The 19,204-nt window shown below is 34.9% G+C and overlaps 3 protein-coding genes across 3 annotated transcripts; all 3 read right to left on the bottom strand.

Moving 5' to 3' along the window:
* Positions 1 to 2,889: 2,889 nt before the first annotated feature.
* On the bottom strand, positions 2,890 to 8,296 carry LOC113108536 (Kv channel-interacting protein 4-like). Its single transcript, XM_026271719.1, has 8 exons — positions 8,157 to 8,296; positions 5,604 to 5,728; positions 5,439 to 5,508; positions 5,044 to 5,114; positions 4,731 to 4,838; positions 4,536 to 4,640; positions 3,606 to 3,668; positions 2,890 to 3,529 (listed from the first exon to the last, which is right to left on the bottom strand). Exons 1-8 carry the CDS (start codon positions 8,248 to 8,250, stop codon positions 3,482 to 3,484), a joined length of 684 nt encoding a protein of 227 aa, XP_026127504.1. The 5' UTR covers positions 8,251 to 8,296; the 3' UTR covers positions 2,890 to 3,481.
* A 1,782-nt stretch (positions 8,297 to 10,078) lies between these two features.
* On the bottom strand, positions 10,079 to 12,977 carry LOC113108525 (GPI-linked NAD(P)(+)--arginine ADP-ribosyltransferase 1-like). Its single transcript, XM_026271707.1, has 4 exons — positions 12,847 to 12,977; positions 11,280 to 11,354; positions 10,419 to 11,143; positions 10,079 to 10,265 (listed from the first exon to the last, which is right to left on the bottom strand). Exons 2-4 carry the CDS (start codon positions 11,325 to 11,327, stop codon positions 10,157 to 10,159), a joined length of 882 nt encoding a protein of 293 aa, XP_026127492.1. The 5' UTR covers positions 11,328 to 11,354; positions 12,847 to 12,977; the 3' UTR covers positions 10,079 to 10,156.
* A 4,421-nt stretch (positions 12,978 to 17,398) lies between these two features.
* On the bottom strand, positions 17,399 to 18,949 carry LOC113108794 (GPI-linked NAD(P)(+)--arginine ADP-ribosyltransferase 1-like). The gene is made up of 4 exons (XM_026272156.1): positions 18,819 to 18,949; positions 18,488 to 18,562; positions 17,627 to 18,351; positions 17,399 to 17,507 (listed from the first exon to the last, which is right to left on the bottom strand). Exons 2-4 carry the CDS (start codon positions 18,533 to 18,535, stop codon positions 17,399 to 17,401), a joined length of 882 nt encoding a protein of 293 aa, XP_026127941.1. The 5' UTR covers positions 18,536 to 18,562; positions 18,819 to 18,949.
* Positions 18,950 to 19,204: the final 255 nt, after the last annotated feature.

Raw genomic sequence — 19,204 nt, forward strand, 5'->3', positions numbered from 1 at the left:
AAATATCCCCCAGAGATTTTTGCATCTCTGACACGTGTGTGTATGACGGAGGAAAAGACCTGCCAGAATCGCTCTGGCTGCATGCTGTGGACACACACACACTCACTAAAACACATCCTACTCACTTATTTATAGACATTCATCTCTTTCCTGCCAACCTGCTGAGCTCCATTGTGAGGAGAAAGCCACAGGATACGACACACGCTCGAAGTCTAAGATTATAGAATACATTTGAAAATTATCAATGTTTTTTTGTGTGTTTTTTTTTCCCATTACTTCTGGGAAACAGACATGGATCTGAAATACATGCAGATTTGAAGGACAGGGATATCAAGGACACAATGCCGATCGACTGCAGTGCAATTGAAGCTTCATAAAGCATTGCTTTTTCTCTCTAATCTCTGTGTTTTTGGATATAATCAGTCTTTAGTGAGGCAAAGTGTTTAACATTTTAAGCTGCTTCTGTCTCTTCTTGCAGAGCAGGAGGAGGAGGAGAGAGGGATTTTCTCATGCAGTTTTTGGCATGCTACCATGGAATTAGTGAGGATTACAGTTACAAAAAAACATGACAAAACTGTAGATGAGTCAGTCTTTTGGAACGATTCCGAACGTCTGTCTCTCTTTTGGGCTTTGATGGAGATTGGTTTCATATGTAGCTGAAACTAAAAGATTATATTTTAAGTTCATGTTACACAGAAAGGGATATGCATTTCAATTAAAGACAATATATCCTCTTCAGAATTAGCATTTTGTTCACGAAAGGTGTTATCACGTTTCTTTTCGTCCAGTAATTTTGTGCACCAGATGAAGCACTGACAAACATTCAAACATAAGTCTGTTTGTACAAAGTAAAAAGATAATTTATTTATAAAGACTGTCTACTTAAATAATATATTTTCTTCAGACATAAACAGAAATGTTACTTATATGAATAGTTTACCCAAAAATGAAAATCTATCCTCTACAGTGAATGGGTGCCGTCAGAACAAAAGTTCAAAAAGCTCAAGTTCATAGTTTAATGTCTTATGAGACAAAAAACTGCATGTCTGTAATAAAATTTGCTTCTGTCTTAATCCATAATCCATAATAACACTTCCTCCAGTGGAAAAGTTCATGTATATATTTAAGAAAATATTTTTTGTTTATATATAAATATGAACATTTATATATAAAAACATATTTATGAATATATATATATATATATATATATATATATATATATATATATATATATATATATACACGTAAATATATTTAAAATATGTACATGTATGTTTGTGTTATATACATCAGAAATATACACAGCACATACACAAATTATAACAAAAACTTTTATTTTTGATGCGATTCATTATTTGACAGAACTTATATAATATATCACAACTATATATATATATATATATGAAAGGTAACATGATAAATCCTTTAACCTTAATAGAAACTGGCCAATTCATAATTAAAAGGTTAATTATGATGGTTATGAATGTTTAATAAAGGGAAATTATATAAGGTGCATGTCACACTGTTGCTGCAGAAGCTTTGTGACGTTTAGACTGCCCTCTTCTGGACGATGCGTGTAAATGCTGTTTAGAGACATTGCCACTTTTGGTTTATGGGAGATCAGGGTTGGTTGATTGGCACAGGATTAATTCTGGGTCATAATTAGATATGATCAAAAAAAAATTTGGAGTAGTTGCACTCTTCAAACTTCTTGATGCTATCTCTGTTATAAAGCATTAACCCATTGTGTATTTTAATGATACTGACGGAAAATATGGTGCATTTTCCACGTGTGGACTGGTCTTTGTAGGACTTTACCAGAGAGAGAGTAAGGAAGAGTAGCTTGAGTAACATACAAGAAATAAAACTGTGGTGCAAAATACAGGAAAGATACAGAAGAGCAACTAGAGAGCACAGAAAGCATGAAGATGGAAATATTTATTAAAGAGAAGTGCAATAGTTTCTAAATGACAAGAGGAGAGAAGAACAGAAGTAGCAAAGTTCAGAGTTATATAAGAATGAGTACAAATAAAAACACTAGGAGTTTTCTGTACACCTGTCCTCTAATGCATTGATCTGCAATAAACACATTTTCTTTTGATCTTTTGATATATTAGTTGTGATTGTGTTCAAAATTCATCCTAACTCCAAAATAAAACACTTTTTCCGTCTGCCAAAACAACCCGTTCTGTATATACTGGAGTTTGTGAATCTCTAGATTAGTGAACACTATTTGCTGTTAACTCATTGTTTATAGCATGCATATTAGCTGTTTATTAATACTGTTAAAGCACATATTAATACATGACCACAGATCCACCATACATAAATATAACTACTACAACAACTAACTTAATTACTATCAATAAGCAGCAAATGATGCTGAAAATACAGCTGCGCATCACAGAAATAAATTACACTTTAACAGAGATTCACACAGAAAAAAGATGTTTTAGATCGTAAAAATATTTCAGAATATTGCTGTATTTACTGTGTTTAATACTTGTTTCTTATTGTTGGAATATAAGTTTGATATCATACAGTAACTGGTTTGTAGTCTGACTTTATCCCCTGAATCTTTCTAAAACTGAGCTGCTGAATTTAAAGAAGAAATTGTGTTTCTGACAGAAATGTTAAACATTTGCTTAAATCAAGGCTGATGGCATTTATTATTTTATTATAACACTTACAATAAACAATAATAAACTGTATTAAAAATACATCTTACAAATGACCGCTAGAATTGACAAGAGTTACATCATTCAAATATTGATAGTCACACATAAAATAACCTTCTTGACATTAAAACAGATTAGTTAAACATATATATGTATAATTACTTATTAGCATTCATTAATGCTCATTATTGACCTAGTATGATATCTGCTGTTCAAGCATACTGTAAATCCTAATCTAGAGTTTAGGAAAAGACACTGAGGATTTAATGAATCAAAGAAAGTATGCATTTAGAGAACAGAAATTAGCACCACAAATTATATTTGGGAGTTGTGAAAAGAAGCAAAACTTCATTATCTTTGTTCATGATTAGAGCAGCTTTAGAGGAAAAGCATCTGTGCATCATGCAGTTTTATCATTTTTCTGATATTCAGTATAAGCAACATTATTAGGTCGATGCATTAAATGGTGAAATACAAACTAGATTCTTTCTTCCAGAAGATTTTGAAATCAATACATAAGTACAATATATTTAACCTTTTTTTTAAATGTCAAAAACTAAATAAATAAATGCTGGTTGTTGAACAGTGTTGAATGAATACATTATGAATTAAAAGAACACTTTTGCACCATGCATGATAAAAAAAAAAAAAAAAGATGTTACTGTACCACTTTAACACTGGATTCACATTTGCATCACACAATGACTCCAAATGTCTATCAGGGTTCTACATTCAGCAGTCAGTCCACAAACACAGTCTGGACAGTCCAGAGGTGTCCGGTGAGAATAAGTGCTGACTAACATCTAAACAGCATTGTCAAAAATCTTAAGAGACTGCATTATATCCTCATCCTGCAAAACAAAAGCATATTTTATGCATATCCACTTTAGGTAATAACGGTTTCGATTAAGATAAAGTAAGCCTTACTTTTTGGCAGCAGTCCATGAATTCCTCAATAGTTACTACACCATCCTGATTTATGTCCATTTTCTTAGGAGAGAAAAAATAATAATTTTTGCTTTGTAATGTATCATGAAGCAATGCATGTAGAAACTGATTTTGATAGCGATTTTAATTATTTTAATGCTGCATTACAAGCCTGATCTTATAACAAATGTGCATAATTAACCATTTAATTGTTGCTACTGTCTCACTACAGTTTCCAGGAGAAATGTCCACTGGGTGGCGCCAAAATAGATTTTCAAAATAATGTTTTTTGTTTGTTTTGTTTTTTGTTTGTTTTTAATTAGGTCTAATCCTTAATCAATTCAAATTTAATTCAAATTTACAAATGTAATTTATTTAAGGAACTCATAATGCAGTTTGTGTGTTAGCTGCCATCGGAAGCCATGTTGAAAGTAGAGCTAAATTACACTTTATATATTAGATGATTAACGAAATCATAGAACTGACATGAAAGTAAAACGTTTTTTATAAGCTGCTGTTTTTTAAGATAAACTGTGCACAACATAAGTGTTATGACACCATACAATAAGTTTCCATGGCAGTGTGATATTGAAGCTCATATAAAAAAAACAAACAAAAAAAACATTCTAATCAAAAGTTTTGGTTACCAGTTTTTTACAGTGTTTGAACATTTCTCAGAATATCCTCTGCTATGCTCCACCGAAGAAAGAAAGTCATACAGGATGGAAATGACACAAGGGTTAGTAACTGGAAGAAAGTTATTTTTTGTGGGGATGATCTGTTCAAAGGGGATTAAACATCACGGTGCTTCTAGCGCCACCCTGTGGACATTTTCACCTGGAAGCTGCAATAATATGATGCAAACAGCAGCTTCTACGTTTTCCATGCATACATTTTCCCATTATAATAAATAGTACAAAAAAGCATTACTTGGAAGAACATTCTGACGTGTTGCCTCACTGCCTCCTCTTTCAGTCGAGGATGGACAGATTTCCCCATCAGATCATAAATAGACTTCAATATATCCAACATCTCCTGAAACAAAAACAGCATATACAGTTTTGCATTCAATACATTACAGACTTGTAAATGTAGCTCATCTTGTAGATTAAAATGCTTCCAGACCTCTTTAGTGATCTGTCCGTCGCTGTTGATGTCGTATAGATTGAAAGCCCAGTTCAGCTTCTCTTCAGTACTGCCTCTCAACAAAACAGAGAGATCACAGACTAACTCCTGCAAAAAAATCAAATCACACACGACACTCAATAGATACTGTCACCTTAAAGTGCCTTTATAGCACTGATCAGTTGTTTTATATAAAGGATTCAACATCTGAAAACATCATCTAATGCAAAAGTTTGGATCACATTCACATAATTAATAATACATTTTTTTTCTAATTTTATCCAAAAACAATTAAGTTAATAAAAATCCTTACCTCAAAACTAAGAGAGCCGTTCTTATCTTTATCAAATGCATTGAAAAGAAACTGAGCATACTTTGATGAATCTAAAAAAAAAAAAACAATAAATATAATATTATCACTGTTTCTGTGATGTGTAAACATCTAAAAAAATTTCAAAGCAATATTATGATGGAAGGCCGTTTTATTATGCATTTAAATTGTGCTTTTATTGAATTCTCCCATAACAAAATCACGATTTCTGATTACATTTTTTCCAAGGGATTAAAACATTACACTGGGGGTTTCATCATTATTTCAATGTGATTTAAATGCATTAATTCACTAATATCCATTTTTGGTTTCCTGTTATGAACTTTTATTAATATTGTGTGGATAAACATCTATAAAACATGATGAAGTCGACCGACCTCCCAGTGGGAAGAACAAGGCGTAGATGTTTTTGAAAGTGTCCTCATTCACGACTCCACTCGGACAGTCCTAGCAAACACATGAGAGACAACACAGCATTGTTGAAGAGACAGGAGCATCTCGGCAGCATGACTGATAGTGTCTGGGTTTAACCGAGCGCTCACGTTCTTGAATCCTCTGAAGAGTAACTGCAGCTCTTGTCTGGAGAAGTGGGTCTGCGACTGCAGCTGCTCCAGATTTTCCGGGTGATAGCGCTCGGTCATGCTCTCTTGTTCTTCGTCCTCATTATCTGCAACACAGCACACAGCTGCGGATAATCTGTGATTTTAATGCACCCTTCGTTTAACTGTTCTGACTGATTGAACACTATTTAGCAGCTATTACGTGTGTGGGGGGTAATATGCATTGCATATACAGCCTGTTTCTGTGAAATATTCACGACTGTGTATTAGAGGTCAGGTGAAGACACAGAGGACGTGAATAATACCTCTGTCCCAGATTCTCCTGAAGAACGTTCTGTGCATGGATCCTACAGATCTTAAAAAAGGTCACCCCTAACCTCATTTCTTAACGTCCTTGTCCATGCATGAGAAATATACCACATCTGAGGAAATCTTTTGTTTTGTTTTTGTATGAGAAGAGTAATTGGGATACTAGGATGACCCACTTAGAGATCGGTCAAGATGTTGCTAGTCCTGTGGAGTGGATCTTAAAGATGCATTTGTCTAGTTCTGCATTTATGCATGGAAACATCACTTAATTACAGAAAATACGATTAGATTAAGATTTAATTTAGCATGCATTATACACTCGAAACACTCTAGTCCAGCTGTGCTGAAACAAACACCTCCAGATGTTATCTTAGAGAGTTATTTTTACCTGGTTTGCCTTAATGAACATTTCATTTGTTCGTATAAATTAATGTTAAATTAATTTTTATACCCTGTATCACAAAAGCTATCATACTAGTACAGTAAAGTTATGTGGTAACACTTAATAATAACTTATTCTTATTCACTAGTATCAACTATGGCTTTTTCCTCAAATTGCACATATAAAAACAAGTCAAAACAACATTATTAACACAAAAACAAAACGGCTTCGGCTCAGATGAAAGAGTATATTGAAAAGAATGCTGGGTGATTGAAGAAAGCTGTAAAAAAAAGGAGCTATTTTAGTAATCCTTTCATAAAAAATGACCCATTTTGCTTCATCTTCATTAGCAAACCATATCTGTTAATTTCAGCGGGGCTTATTTCAGTGTGATTTCTCTCATTTTTCCACTTATTGTCATAGTGTGTGCTAGGAGAAATGAGGATCACTTTCATAAACGTCTTCTGTGGCCTGTTTCTGGAGTAGAACGAGGAAAAGACTGAATGGCTATTTTTGTCTGATGCTTTTAAGGCAAAGCAGGTGCTAGAGTACATCAATACAGACGAAGCCCAGCAGGAAAACATGAAAGATGAATTAAATAAATCAACTATACTAAATGTAAACAGCATGCATGAGTGTTCAAGTATAGCAGATAAAACTGAAGCACAAAAACCTTCTCAAATGCAAGGAAAAATGAAGCAAAAAATCCAGCAGATAAAATTACCCGAAAAAGATACCAGTGTCTGCAATACTTAATTCATGGCATTATTAAGGGATCATCAGTGTCTTATGGTCGGCTATGGATGATGGAGTGTGTAATTATATTTAGTCCCAAAGGATATGAAGCATAGCCAAGGGAAAGATGAAATTAATTAGAAGTCTCATCCACAAAGTTAAGACCATTAATGATTAGCACTGTAATTTCAGTAATAACTCATACAGAGTAAGAGAAAAAGAGGTGTATTTATAATCACAAGACTGTGTGGAAGGGGTTAAAACATCTGTTGGTCTTTCTATTAGCTCAGAAGTAATATCATATGTATTCATTTTAGTGTGACTACATAGTGAAAATGTAAAACTTTATGTGATGTTTCTCACTAAACAATAGTAAAAAACATTAAAAAAATAAATAGACATTTTAAAAGACACTTTCACTACCAGACTGAGTTGAACAAAAATTTAATTAATTAATTTGCTTCTATTGTGAAGCCCTTATTTAATCTGTCTAACATCATTTGTGATGAGTTTTTATTTTATTTTATTTCTTTATTTATTTTCAAATCTAGCAATATTGGTGTTAGAACTGTGCCATTTATTTATTTTTTTTTATTATTTTTTTTAGATGATCTATTGTAATTTAAGTGTATAATATTACATTTTTATGTTGCCTGTTGTTATGGTTTTAAAATAGAAAAAGAAATAGTTGCCATGTGGAAAAATTACATTTAATATTAATGTGAAACCAAGGAGGAGTGTACAGCAAGTCATTTTTCGGGTAAGGTGTAAGTCTTACAATTAAACAAATGAAAATGGTACAAAAAAATAAATATTCAGTCACACCATGCTCTCGACAGACACTAATTTGAGAGAAACATCTTGTAATACGAATCCTATCTTTCTTTCTTTTCCCCCTTTTTTCAGAAAATTTTAAATGTAAATGTAGCAAAAATTTTTACAGTTTATGCTCCTCTATTATTTAATGTAACAGTTTAGGAAGAACAGCTGCACGTGTTAAAAGATGTAATGAACTTCAGGACAACAAAGCGACAGTGGGATGATGAAAGTCTATGAAGTCATACTTGAGTCTCATCCGGGGCACTAAATCAGATCCAGAAGGACTTTACCTGAGCTCAGAGTTCCTGTGATGAATCGAGTAATGTGCTGAGTGAACTTGATCAGCTGTCGCTTGCATCGTCGCCGTCGGCTGCTCATTTTCATTGACAGAGAAGGAAGGAGATCAGAAGAGTTCTCTGGTTTATTATTATTCCAGTGATCTGTCGGCTTCAGCTGCGCTTCTTTCAGTTTCTGCTCAGTGATGTGTGTGAACGCGCGGCAGTTTTACAAACACCTGAGAGACTCTCTCTCTCTCTCTCTCTCACACACACACACAATGGTTTTCTGAGTTCTCTCACTTAGATTTGAGCTGCGGTAGGGAACTTTTGACGCTCTAGCGGTTAATAAACAGAACTGCTTGCGTCTTGCGGAAGAACATCGTAGCCGGAACTACTTCTCTCTGTTTATGTCTATGAAGAATCACAAAGGTACTGGGTTACTCCGCCGCGGTACCCCCGAAGCAATCTAAAATAGTCCGAATATAAACACTTATTATAGGTGCACCTTAGTGATTCAGGACAAGCTAAAAACACGGTTTGGAAAATGGATTCATGGTGTACTCGCTTATTATATACATTTTTCTACATTTTGAACACAAACAAAGTTACGGACCGCAGCTCTGATTGGTTATTTTTTTACCGGGAGCGATGGAGTTTCTGCAAATGGCAATAGGACACTGGGAGGAGCCGGAGGAGCTTGATTTTTACACAGATTATCTGTCTCATATTCTACTGTCAGGACATAATGACAGGTTTAATAAATATGTAAAAAATACAAAAGTTACCTACTGCAGCTTTAAGCATATTTCCAATATTCTGTACTTAATGGGAATATTAAAATGAATTTATGGATGTTTTTTCAAAGCTTTTTCAAGAAACACTGCAGCTTTGTTTTGCAAAAAAAATTATATAAGCCTAGTTTGACATTTTAAATTAATTTTAAATGTTTTAAGGGTTTTAAAGTGGTCTTAAATAGAAGGCCGTGAATATGAATATGAATACTAATATGAATAAATATGACAACAGAAGGAGGATTTACTAAAAGAAGAGGAATGTAGCACCTTGAACACACTCACATCTTAATCTACCACATTGTGAATAGACGCAGAATGAACTTAAAGTGCAGATACCGTGACCGCGCTACTCTGGAGCACAGATACCGTGACTGCAGATGTGCTGGTGCGAATCTACCGGAGCGGAAAGTGCTACCCTTAGAAAAAGCTGTGCCACACCTGAAATATTCACAAAATAACATATAAATAAGCAGTGTTTCGTGTGCTGATGATGAAACTGATGACACATCAATCAGAATCTCAGTTTTTTTTTTTTTTTTTTTTGTTACATTGTTATTGATCTCAGTGTTCTCTGACTCTTTATTGAGGACAATATAAAGCAGCCATTATATATTAGTAAGTAGGTCTCAAATTAATTGATTGTCCAATTTAGGGATACAGATATACAATGTATGCAACTTATGACAAGGGTTTGACATATGGAAGACAGATGGGGCCAAAAGTCTTTAAAAAGAAGGCGAGAAACTAAACTTAAACTGTAATTTTACCATATTTTTAGTGAAACTGTATCATGAATGTATTTGCATCATGAAATTACAAAAATGACTGCAAGTGATATGAGGTTGAAATAGTGTCCTCTGGTGGTGTGAGGTGCTTCGTAAAACACATTTAGCATCTATCCAATATACTTCATCATGGGCATGTAAAAATTCATTTATGGATGTTTTGTCAATGCTTAGGCATTTTCAATAAACACTGCAATTTAGTTTTGCTTAAAAAATCTTATTTTAAATAGTCATAAGTTTTTAGGGTTTTAAAGTGGTCTTAGATGATAGATTAAAACAAGAACAGAGAGAATACATTGAAATTAATAATAAAAGTAATTTATTATTGTGATAAATTCAACTTTATAAGTCAAGAACACTGAATGTGGTAAACATTTATTAAGAGAATGAATGGAACTTTTAATATTCATGCATTTCTGATAATAAACAGAGTTTATCTCAGAATCAGTGTGTAGAAGCACAGCATGAGAAAGGAAGCCATCAGATTCAGGAAACTGGAACTCAGGAAACTTGACGATGATTCTTTAGATTCTTCTGGTAAGCTTTAGACAGACAGAGAAAATTCAGATCAGCAGGTTTGTTTTAGATGTGCTCACAAATTAGTATTGCAGACAATCAAACAATCTTTACTGCTCTCTCTCTCTCTCTCTCTCTCTCTCTCTCTCTCTCTCTCTCTCTCTCTCTCTCTCTCTTACCTGACAAGGCCGCTGCAGTCAGAAGAACTGTTAAAGTGAGAATGCACCAAGGTGATCTTTATGTAGTCATCATTATTATCCTTAACAGCTGTGATATTCTTAACTGTGAAAACTTCAGTGGGTGATATTAGTGCATCTATTTCCTCTGAACTACACCCATAATCTTCAAGACTGATCACAGAACAAGAAGTGATGCTGAAAACAGTCCCAGTGTCTTCATCTACACTTGCATCTTCAGCTGCATCATCAGATTCCAGTTTTGCTGGAAAAAAACTCACAAAACGTACTTTCTCTCCAATTTTGGTTATATATTGCTTTCCTGTGCCAGAGTACACTGTACGACATTCCTTGTGGTCTTTGGGATTCATGGCATCTGTCAGCAGGAAGAAAAGAGATTTGAAAGGAAACTCGTCTCTGTAAGTTGATCTGCTCCTGCCGTGGTTCTGAACCAACTTCTTGAATGTTTTACGAAATTCAGAAGAAGCTTCAACATAGTTCTTCAGCGCAGTCATGTGCTCCGGTGTACTCCCAGGAATGGCCTTTTCGCATGTTGTGTTTTTCCACATAGTTTTAAAATCCTTATTGTTGTTGAGCTCTGTCTGCAGCAGACCTCCACTCTTTGTGACCATTTGCAGCATCTCTTTCCGACAGTTGTAGAACGAGTAATCAGCAGCTTCAGGAAACAAGCCCATGTGTGTCACTACTGCAGATATCTGCACCACAGACTGAAAACACAATTAAGAATCAGCGGAAAATTTGGAGAGAAAAGAAAAAAAAATCTAAAACTTCTAAACTTTACAAATTAGATGAGTTCCTTAAGTTAAACAGTTCAAATTAGTGATGATAAAAGTGAAAACTTACAGTGTACAAGAGCAGCAGGAGAAATGCATGGAACCTCAAGCTTCCCATTGTTTTAGTTTAGCTTTAGACACAGGTCTGGACAAAGACATTAACGTGGACAAAACCAGATTGGTGAAGACATGTTCATCAAATATATATAAATATTAGGGGTGTAACGATACGCATATTCGTATTGAACCGTTCGGTACGACGCTTTCGGTTCGGTACGCGGTACGCATTGTGTGTACCGAACGGTGCATTGGACTAATTAATTATATTTGAAAAAAAAAAAAAGAGAGAGAAATATAATTATATGCGTTCAACAAGGTAGCCCAATAACTCAAACGACGTAACAGGCAACGCCCCTGACAATCCCAAGGAAGAAAAAAACACCAATTTATATGTTTTTGTTAGTCTACTCAGTCAGGCGCTCGCTCACTCAGTACGCGCTGAAGGCTCGTTGCAAAATGGCCAATGCGTTTAACAGACCAGAAAAATAAGATCCTAAAATAACCAACAGGTCTGGTGTTTGGGTGCACTTTGGATTCCCTTTAAGCTATAATGGTGATGGCAAGAGAGTGGTGGATAAAAAAACAACGGTATGTCGCATCTGCAACATGACAGGGTACACCAGCAGGAAGAAAAAAAAAAAAAAAAAAAAAAAAAAAAAACACCAGCGGGAATTCGTTTACGCTGACATCACCTTATTGTGTCAGTATCTGGGAAAAGACGAAGAAAAGGAGAAACATGCACGCAACAAACTATCTTTGCAGCATTTAGACACCGGTATTACAGGGAATCCAAAGTGCAACCAAACACCAGACCTGTTGGTTATTTTAGGATCTTATATTTCTGGTCTGTTAAATGCATTAGACATTTTGCAACGAGCCTTCAGCGCGTGCTGAGTGAGCGAGCGCATTAGGGGCCGTTCACATATCGTGCCTAAAAACGCATGGAAAACGCTAAGCGCGTCTTTCTCCTCCTTTCCAAAGCGCTTGGGCAGAAGCGCTCATGAGGCGTCTGTCTTTGCTAAGCAACAATGACGTGCTCTCTCCATGAGACGCGGAAATTTCAGCGAAGGATAAATGGATTTGCAGCTCTAAAAATCGCTTGCAGTAGCTCTGCTACTAAATTTATTTCAAAATTGCAATCATATACAACTATGATCAGCTGTTCCTTCATCTTGGCTGAGTTTTCAACGTTGTTACGGGAAAGGATGAAGCTGATTGGTTAGTTCTTGTCACATGACCCGCGGTGCGCTTGCGGCATTCTGAAAAGTTTAGATGTTTTTACATTTTGCTGTATCTAAAACGTACCGAACCGAACCGAACCGAACCGTGACATCAGTGTATCGAATCGAACCGAACCGTGAATTTTGTGAACCGTTACACCCCTAATAAATATATATATATAAAATCATTTTCAGCACAAACGGAGCACAAGCACAAATCCATTAAGAAAATTGCTTGAAGCACTACAAATCTTGATATCTTAAAAATACCTGTTGTTTGTGATGTATTTAATTTTGTCAGAAACATTCGCCTAAAACAAGTGGCTGAAAACTATAACTGGAAAAGGCAGCACTCACCGTCTCAAGATGTCTGGTAATTTTAGGTTCACTTAAGTGAAATGTTCAGAACTGCAGGGTGTTCTCACACTGACAAAAACAAAATTACACGAAGTTTGTCACTGTGGTCACGGTATCTGCACTTTACAGTAGCGCGGTCACAGGATCTGTGCTTCGAGATCATTGCACGTCTGCTCAGCGATGCGTGGAAGTTTGTTCTACTATAATTATATTTTATTAGCGTTTGGCAAATCAAATTAGAGCCACTTCCAAATTTTGAGTGTATGGTGAAAAAGACAGCATTTTCATGACTTTTGCATGCAATTATTAAAGAATGATACAGTAAAATAAAATGAAAATCACCACAGTGGTACACATAGAGGATTGGTGACACATAGAACAAGAGTCTGGTGGAGATTTAAGATTTTGTTCTTGATTTTGGCATGCAAATATTAAAGAATGAAACAGAGAAAAGACATTTAATCAGTTTGTTTTTTTCCACATAAGCAGGAAACACCACACAAGAGCAGGTACAGATTGAAAGATCACATATGCACTTATAAAAAAAAAAAAACATGAATCCAACCGATATAGAATAATGTTAACTGTAAGCAGAAAAGTAAACAGTTGTACAAAAAATATTCAAAATTATACATTAATTCAGCAAAAGAAAAAGTACACAGCCAAAAATAAAAAATAAATAAAATAAAAACTTAATTATAATAACATAAACGGTGAAAACTTAAATAGAAGGCCGTGGATATGAATATGAATACTAATTTGAATAAATATGACAACAGAAGGAGGATTTACTAAAAGAAGAAGAATGTAGCACCTTGAACACGCTCACATATTAATCTACAACACCCTGAATAGACGCAGAATGAACTTAAAGTGCAGATACCGTGACCACACTACTATGAAGCACAGATACCGTGACTGACAGCACCATGAAGCAAGACATTACCAGAAATTCAGTAATCTACAAAAAAAAAAAAAAAAAATAGGCTTTAACATGAGGCTTTAACATGAACCAATAAAGTTTAAACCACTTTCTTCACTTTAAGTCCCCTATCCATCTGAGTGTTTGTAACACCAAAGTATAAGAATCATTTAGCCAACAAAATCTAGGCTCTTGAGAAAACAGATCCCCAAACAATACTTGTAGGACTTTAACAACCTTTCTGTATTTAAACTTCTTAGAAATTAAGCCATTTTAACAACACCCTTTTCTGTATTTGTAAAGTGACAAAGTGATAAAAAAAGTGAAAAAGTGAGGTGACAAAGAGTCAAATATGGTGACCCATACTCAGAATTCATGCTCTGCATTTAACACATCCAAAATGCACGCACACACCGTGAACAAACTGTGAACACACACCCAGAGCAGTGGGCAGCCATTCATGCTAACACACCCAGGGAAAGATGCAATACTATAAATAAATATTTAATTTAAAAACTGTGCCAAAGAAAATTACCACTACTTGCTGTTGTTACTAAATATCAAGTTTTTATAAACTTATAAATATAATGCATTCAATAAGCTGGGTAGCATTTTGAAACTATGTTTTAAAAGACAGAAATGTCTAGTTATTTAACATTTAAAGTAATATTTTGCTGATATACACATATATACACAATGGCCAAGCCATAGCTAATAACAACAACAGTCCTGCCGTTGGCACATAAAACTAAATAAATAAAAAAAAGCCCTATAAATGATATCTGAAAAGAGAGAAAAAAAGTGTATGATGAGACGTGCACATTGATTCTGGTGTTTCGGATATAACGTTAACCAATAGGCCAAGTTACGTAAATGTACCCCGGCTGGGTATATTATATCCTAAACATTGCACATTACTCTAACGTTTGCTACATTAACTTACATACAGAAAAAAAGGGTATGTCGTGTTCAACTCTGCATTTACTTGATCTCCCAATTTCTCCTCCCATTGTTGGGGTAACATAAAAGTATAGGTTTAACGCAGGTCATGTATTTAATAGTTTGAGATAGCAAGCATTTAATTGTGACAGAAATGCACCTATTTTTTCGGATATACTAACGAAACACTTATCGATAAAGAAATAGTATTTAACCTAACACATGTGCTTCTAGTCTGGGAAAATAAGTCTGCTTAGAAACATTGCCACAGTGTCTAATAACTCATGTCTGATGAATCATGGCCTTCTGATGAGGGAGGCTGTGTAAAGAGTCCACCCGAACCTCAGTCGCTACACAGTAGCATTGATAATAAATACATTCTGACTGGAGAACAGGTATATCTTCAAGTTTCTACTGCAGACTGTACCTACTGTATGCATCACATGATTCTGTATCATATCACAGTATTACTGTACTAACTGTACTATACAAAAATGGGTAGTGCTGTGAAGTATATTTAAAGGAATGCTCTTGTGAGGTTACAGTACTGTGTACAGTTTGAAAGTACAGTATGTGAAAAAGAACCTAACCAATGACATCTTGTGGTGGCATTTTCTACAGAATGGTTGGACGACCTCCTCAAGGTGGAAGGGAACGGCTCTTCACTTAATAACAAGAGCTTGCCATCACTGAAATGGTGCGAGAAAATAATGCAATCCGACATCGTGAGTTGCAACAACGCATAATTGCAAATAGAAATGTATTCAACAATATCAGCAGGGTCAGCATTTCTACACTAAGTCTTCAGAATGAAGCAGCTGTACAGAGAGCCTTTTGAGAGAAACAGTGTCAGTATAAGTGACTCTTTATTAAAGACAATATAAAGCAGCGATTATATATTCGTAAGTAGGTCTCACATGAATTGATTGTGCAATTTAGGGATACAGATATACAATGTAGGCAACTTATGGCAAGAGTGTGACATATGGAAGGCAGACAGGGCCAAAAGTCTTTAAACACTAAAGGCGAGAAATTAAACTTAAACTGTAGTTTCCCATATTTTTAGTGAAACTGTATCATGAACAGTGTTGGGGGTAACGAGTTACAAAGTAACAGATTACAATAACTATATAACTTTTTTGGGTAACGAAGTAAAGTAACGCATTACACAAATAATATTAGTAACTACACTACTTTTCTAGACTAAAGGAACACGCTTTCCTGCTAAAGGGAAAATTACGAGTAATTTTACGATCGTTCGTTATTGTTTGACGTGTGGTTCCCAACATTGCACGTAAAGCAATCGCAGTCGCTCTCCGTTTGTCAAGTGCTGAAATGTCATCTTATAGACGGTTTCATGGGGCGCACGCGCCTGGCCCTAAGTTAACTTCCGGTCTGTGTTGTGTATATGGGTCTGGCTGCGGTGCTGTCTGCAAACACAGTTAAAGTCAAGGTGATGAGTAGAATGAAGTTGGGCTCAGGTGGTTGTGATGTGGCATGTGTTTCCCATACATTTATTTATTTTTGGAGACTCGCCACGATTTTAAAACTAAACGATTTTCCAAAAGGCTTTGTTAAATAAACATGAGCACGTACTGCACGTTTAATAATAATAATTCCTTACATTTATATGTTTAAATATCAAAATGAGACACAGGTGTTTATATATCACTGTATTTCTGAAGGAAGACTTGCATGTTATATGTCTGAAAAAGCAGCGTTTGTGAACCCAGCGCTGTTTTGTTTACAGCTGTTACCGGGGAAACCTCTATTTCTCGCACTTTAAAGCATCTCTTGATTAACATTTCTTCCATGTTTTATTTTTAATAGTAAATCCCATTTGTTTACCAAAAAATAAAGTTTGCTCAATTTTCAATATTTAAAAGAAAATCTAAATGAATGTTTTATGCCTAAATTTGATAAACAGAAAAATGTAAATACACAACAGAATTTCTGAGGGGGAAAAGAAATTTCATGAGGCTATTTTAAGAAAAATGTAATAAATGAAGTTGTTCTTATGCGTTTAAATAATTACACATGCTAAAAAAAATCAAATATATGGCGAAGAAAAAATAAAACAATTCATAAAAACTTTTAATAAATTACTGTGGAAATGTATAAGTGTTATGATTTAAATTAATTAGACATGCTTTTTGAGTAATACAATTAAATGTAACCATTAAAAAGTGAAAAAAATGGATCCAGAAAAATTAAAACGGAATTTGAAAAAAATTCCCAAATTTTTTTTTAAAAAGTAAAGTAATAAGTAGTGAAGTTACTTTTTAAATGCAGTAACTAGTAAAGCAATCTCATTACAATTTACAGAAGTAACTAGTAACTAAATACATTTTTTGAGTAACTACCCCAACACTGATCATGAATGTATTTGCATCATGAAATTACAAAAATGACTGCAAGTGATATGAGGTCTGGTGCAATAGTGTCCTCTGGTGGTGTGAGGTGCTTAAAAAAATCGAATTTTAAATAGTCCTACGTTTTTAGGGTTTTAAATTGGTCTTAGAGGATAGATTAAAATAAGAACAGAGAGAATGCATTAAAATTAATAATAAAAGTAATTTATTATTGTGATAAATTCAACCTTATAAGTCAAGAACACTGAATGTGGTAAACATTTATTAAGAGAATGAATGTAACTTTTAATATTCATGCATTTCTGATAATAAACAGAGTTTATCTCAGAATCAGTGTGTAGAAGCACAGCATGAGAAAGGAAGCCATCAGATTCAGGAAACTGGAACTCAGGAAACTTGACGATGATTCTTTAGATTCTTCAGGTAAGCTTTAGACAGACAGAGAAAATTCAGATCAGCAGGTTTGTTTTAGATGAGCTCAGTTTATCACAAATTAGTATTGCATACAATCAGACAATCTTTACTGCTCTCTCTCTCTCTCTCTTACCTGACAAGGCCGCTGCAGTCAGAAGAACTGTTAAAGTGAGAATGCACCAAGGTGATCTTTATGTAGTCATCATTATTATCCTTAACAGCTGTGATATCCTCAACTGTGAAAACTTCAGTGGGTGATATTAGTGCATCTATTTCCTCTGAACTACACCCATAATCTTCAAGATTGATCACAGAACAAGAAGTGATGCTGAAAACAGTCCCAGTGCCTTCATCTACACTTGCAGCTTCAGTTACATCTTTAAATTCCAGTTTTGCTGGAAAAAAACTCACAAAACGTACTTTCTCTCCAATTTTGGTTATATATTGCTTGTCTGTGCCAGAGTACACTGTACGACATTCCTTGTGGTCTTTGGGATTCATGGCATCTGTCAGCAGGAAGAAAAGAGATTTGAAAGGAAACTCGTCTCTGTAAGTTGATCTGCTCCTGCCGTGGTTCTGAACCAACTTCTTGAATGTTTTACGAAATTCAGAAGAAGCTTCAACATAGTTCTTCAGCGCAGTCATGTGCTCCGGTGTACTCCCAGGAATGGCCTTTTCGTATTTTTCATTTTTCCACATAGTTTTAAAATCCTTATTGTTGTTGAGCTCTGTCTGCAGCAGACCTCCACTCTTTGTGACCATTTGCAGCATCTCTTTCCGACAGTTGTAGAACGAGTAATCAGCAGCTTCAGGAAACAAGCCCATGTGTGTCACTACTGCAGATATCTGCACCACAGACTGAAAACACAATTAAGAATCAGCAGAAAATTTGGAGAGAAAAGAAAAAAAAATCTAAAACTTCTAAACTTTACAAATTAGATGAGTTCCTTAAGTTAAACAGTTCAAATTAGTGATGATAAAAGTGAAAACTTACAGTGTACAAGAGCAGCAGGAGAAATGCATGGAACCTCAAGCTTCCCATTGTTTTAGTTTAGCTTTAGACACAGGTCTGGACAAAGACATTAACGTGGACAAAACCAGATTGGTGAAGACATGTTCATCAAATATATATAAATAATATATATATATAAAATCATTTTCAGCACAAACGGAGCACAAGCACAAATCCATTAAGAAAATTGCTTGAAGCACTACAAATCTTGATATCTTAAAAATACCTGTTGTTTGTGATGTATTTAATTTTGTCAGAAACATTCGCCTAAAACAAGTGGCTGAAAACTATAACTGGAAAAGGCAGCACTCACCGTCTCAAGATGTCTGGTAATTTTAGGTTCACTTAAGTGAAATGTTCAGAACTGCAGGGTGTTCTCACACTGACAAAAACAAAATTACACGAAGTTTGTCACTGTGGTCACGGTATCTGCACTTTACAGTAGCGCGGTCACAGGATCTGTGCTTCGAGATCATTGCACGTCTGCTCAGCGATGCGTGGAAGTTTGTTCTACTATAATTATATTTTATTAGCGTTTGGCAAATCAAATTAGAGCCACTTCCAAATTTTGAGTGTATGGTGAAAAAGACAGCATTTTCATGACTTTTGCATGCAATTATTAAAGAATGATACAGTAAAATAAAATGAAAATCACCACAGTGGTACACATAGAGGATTGGGGACACATAGAACAAGAGT

The sequence above is a fragment of the Carassius auratus genome, chromosome 1 (assembly GCF_003368295.1).
Source record: "Carassius auratus strain Wakin chromosome 1, ASM336829v1, whole genome shotgun sequence".
Taxonomy (NCBI): domain Eukaryota; kingdom Metazoa; phylum Chordata; class Actinopteri; order Cypriniformes; family Cyprinidae; genus Carassius; species Carassius auratus.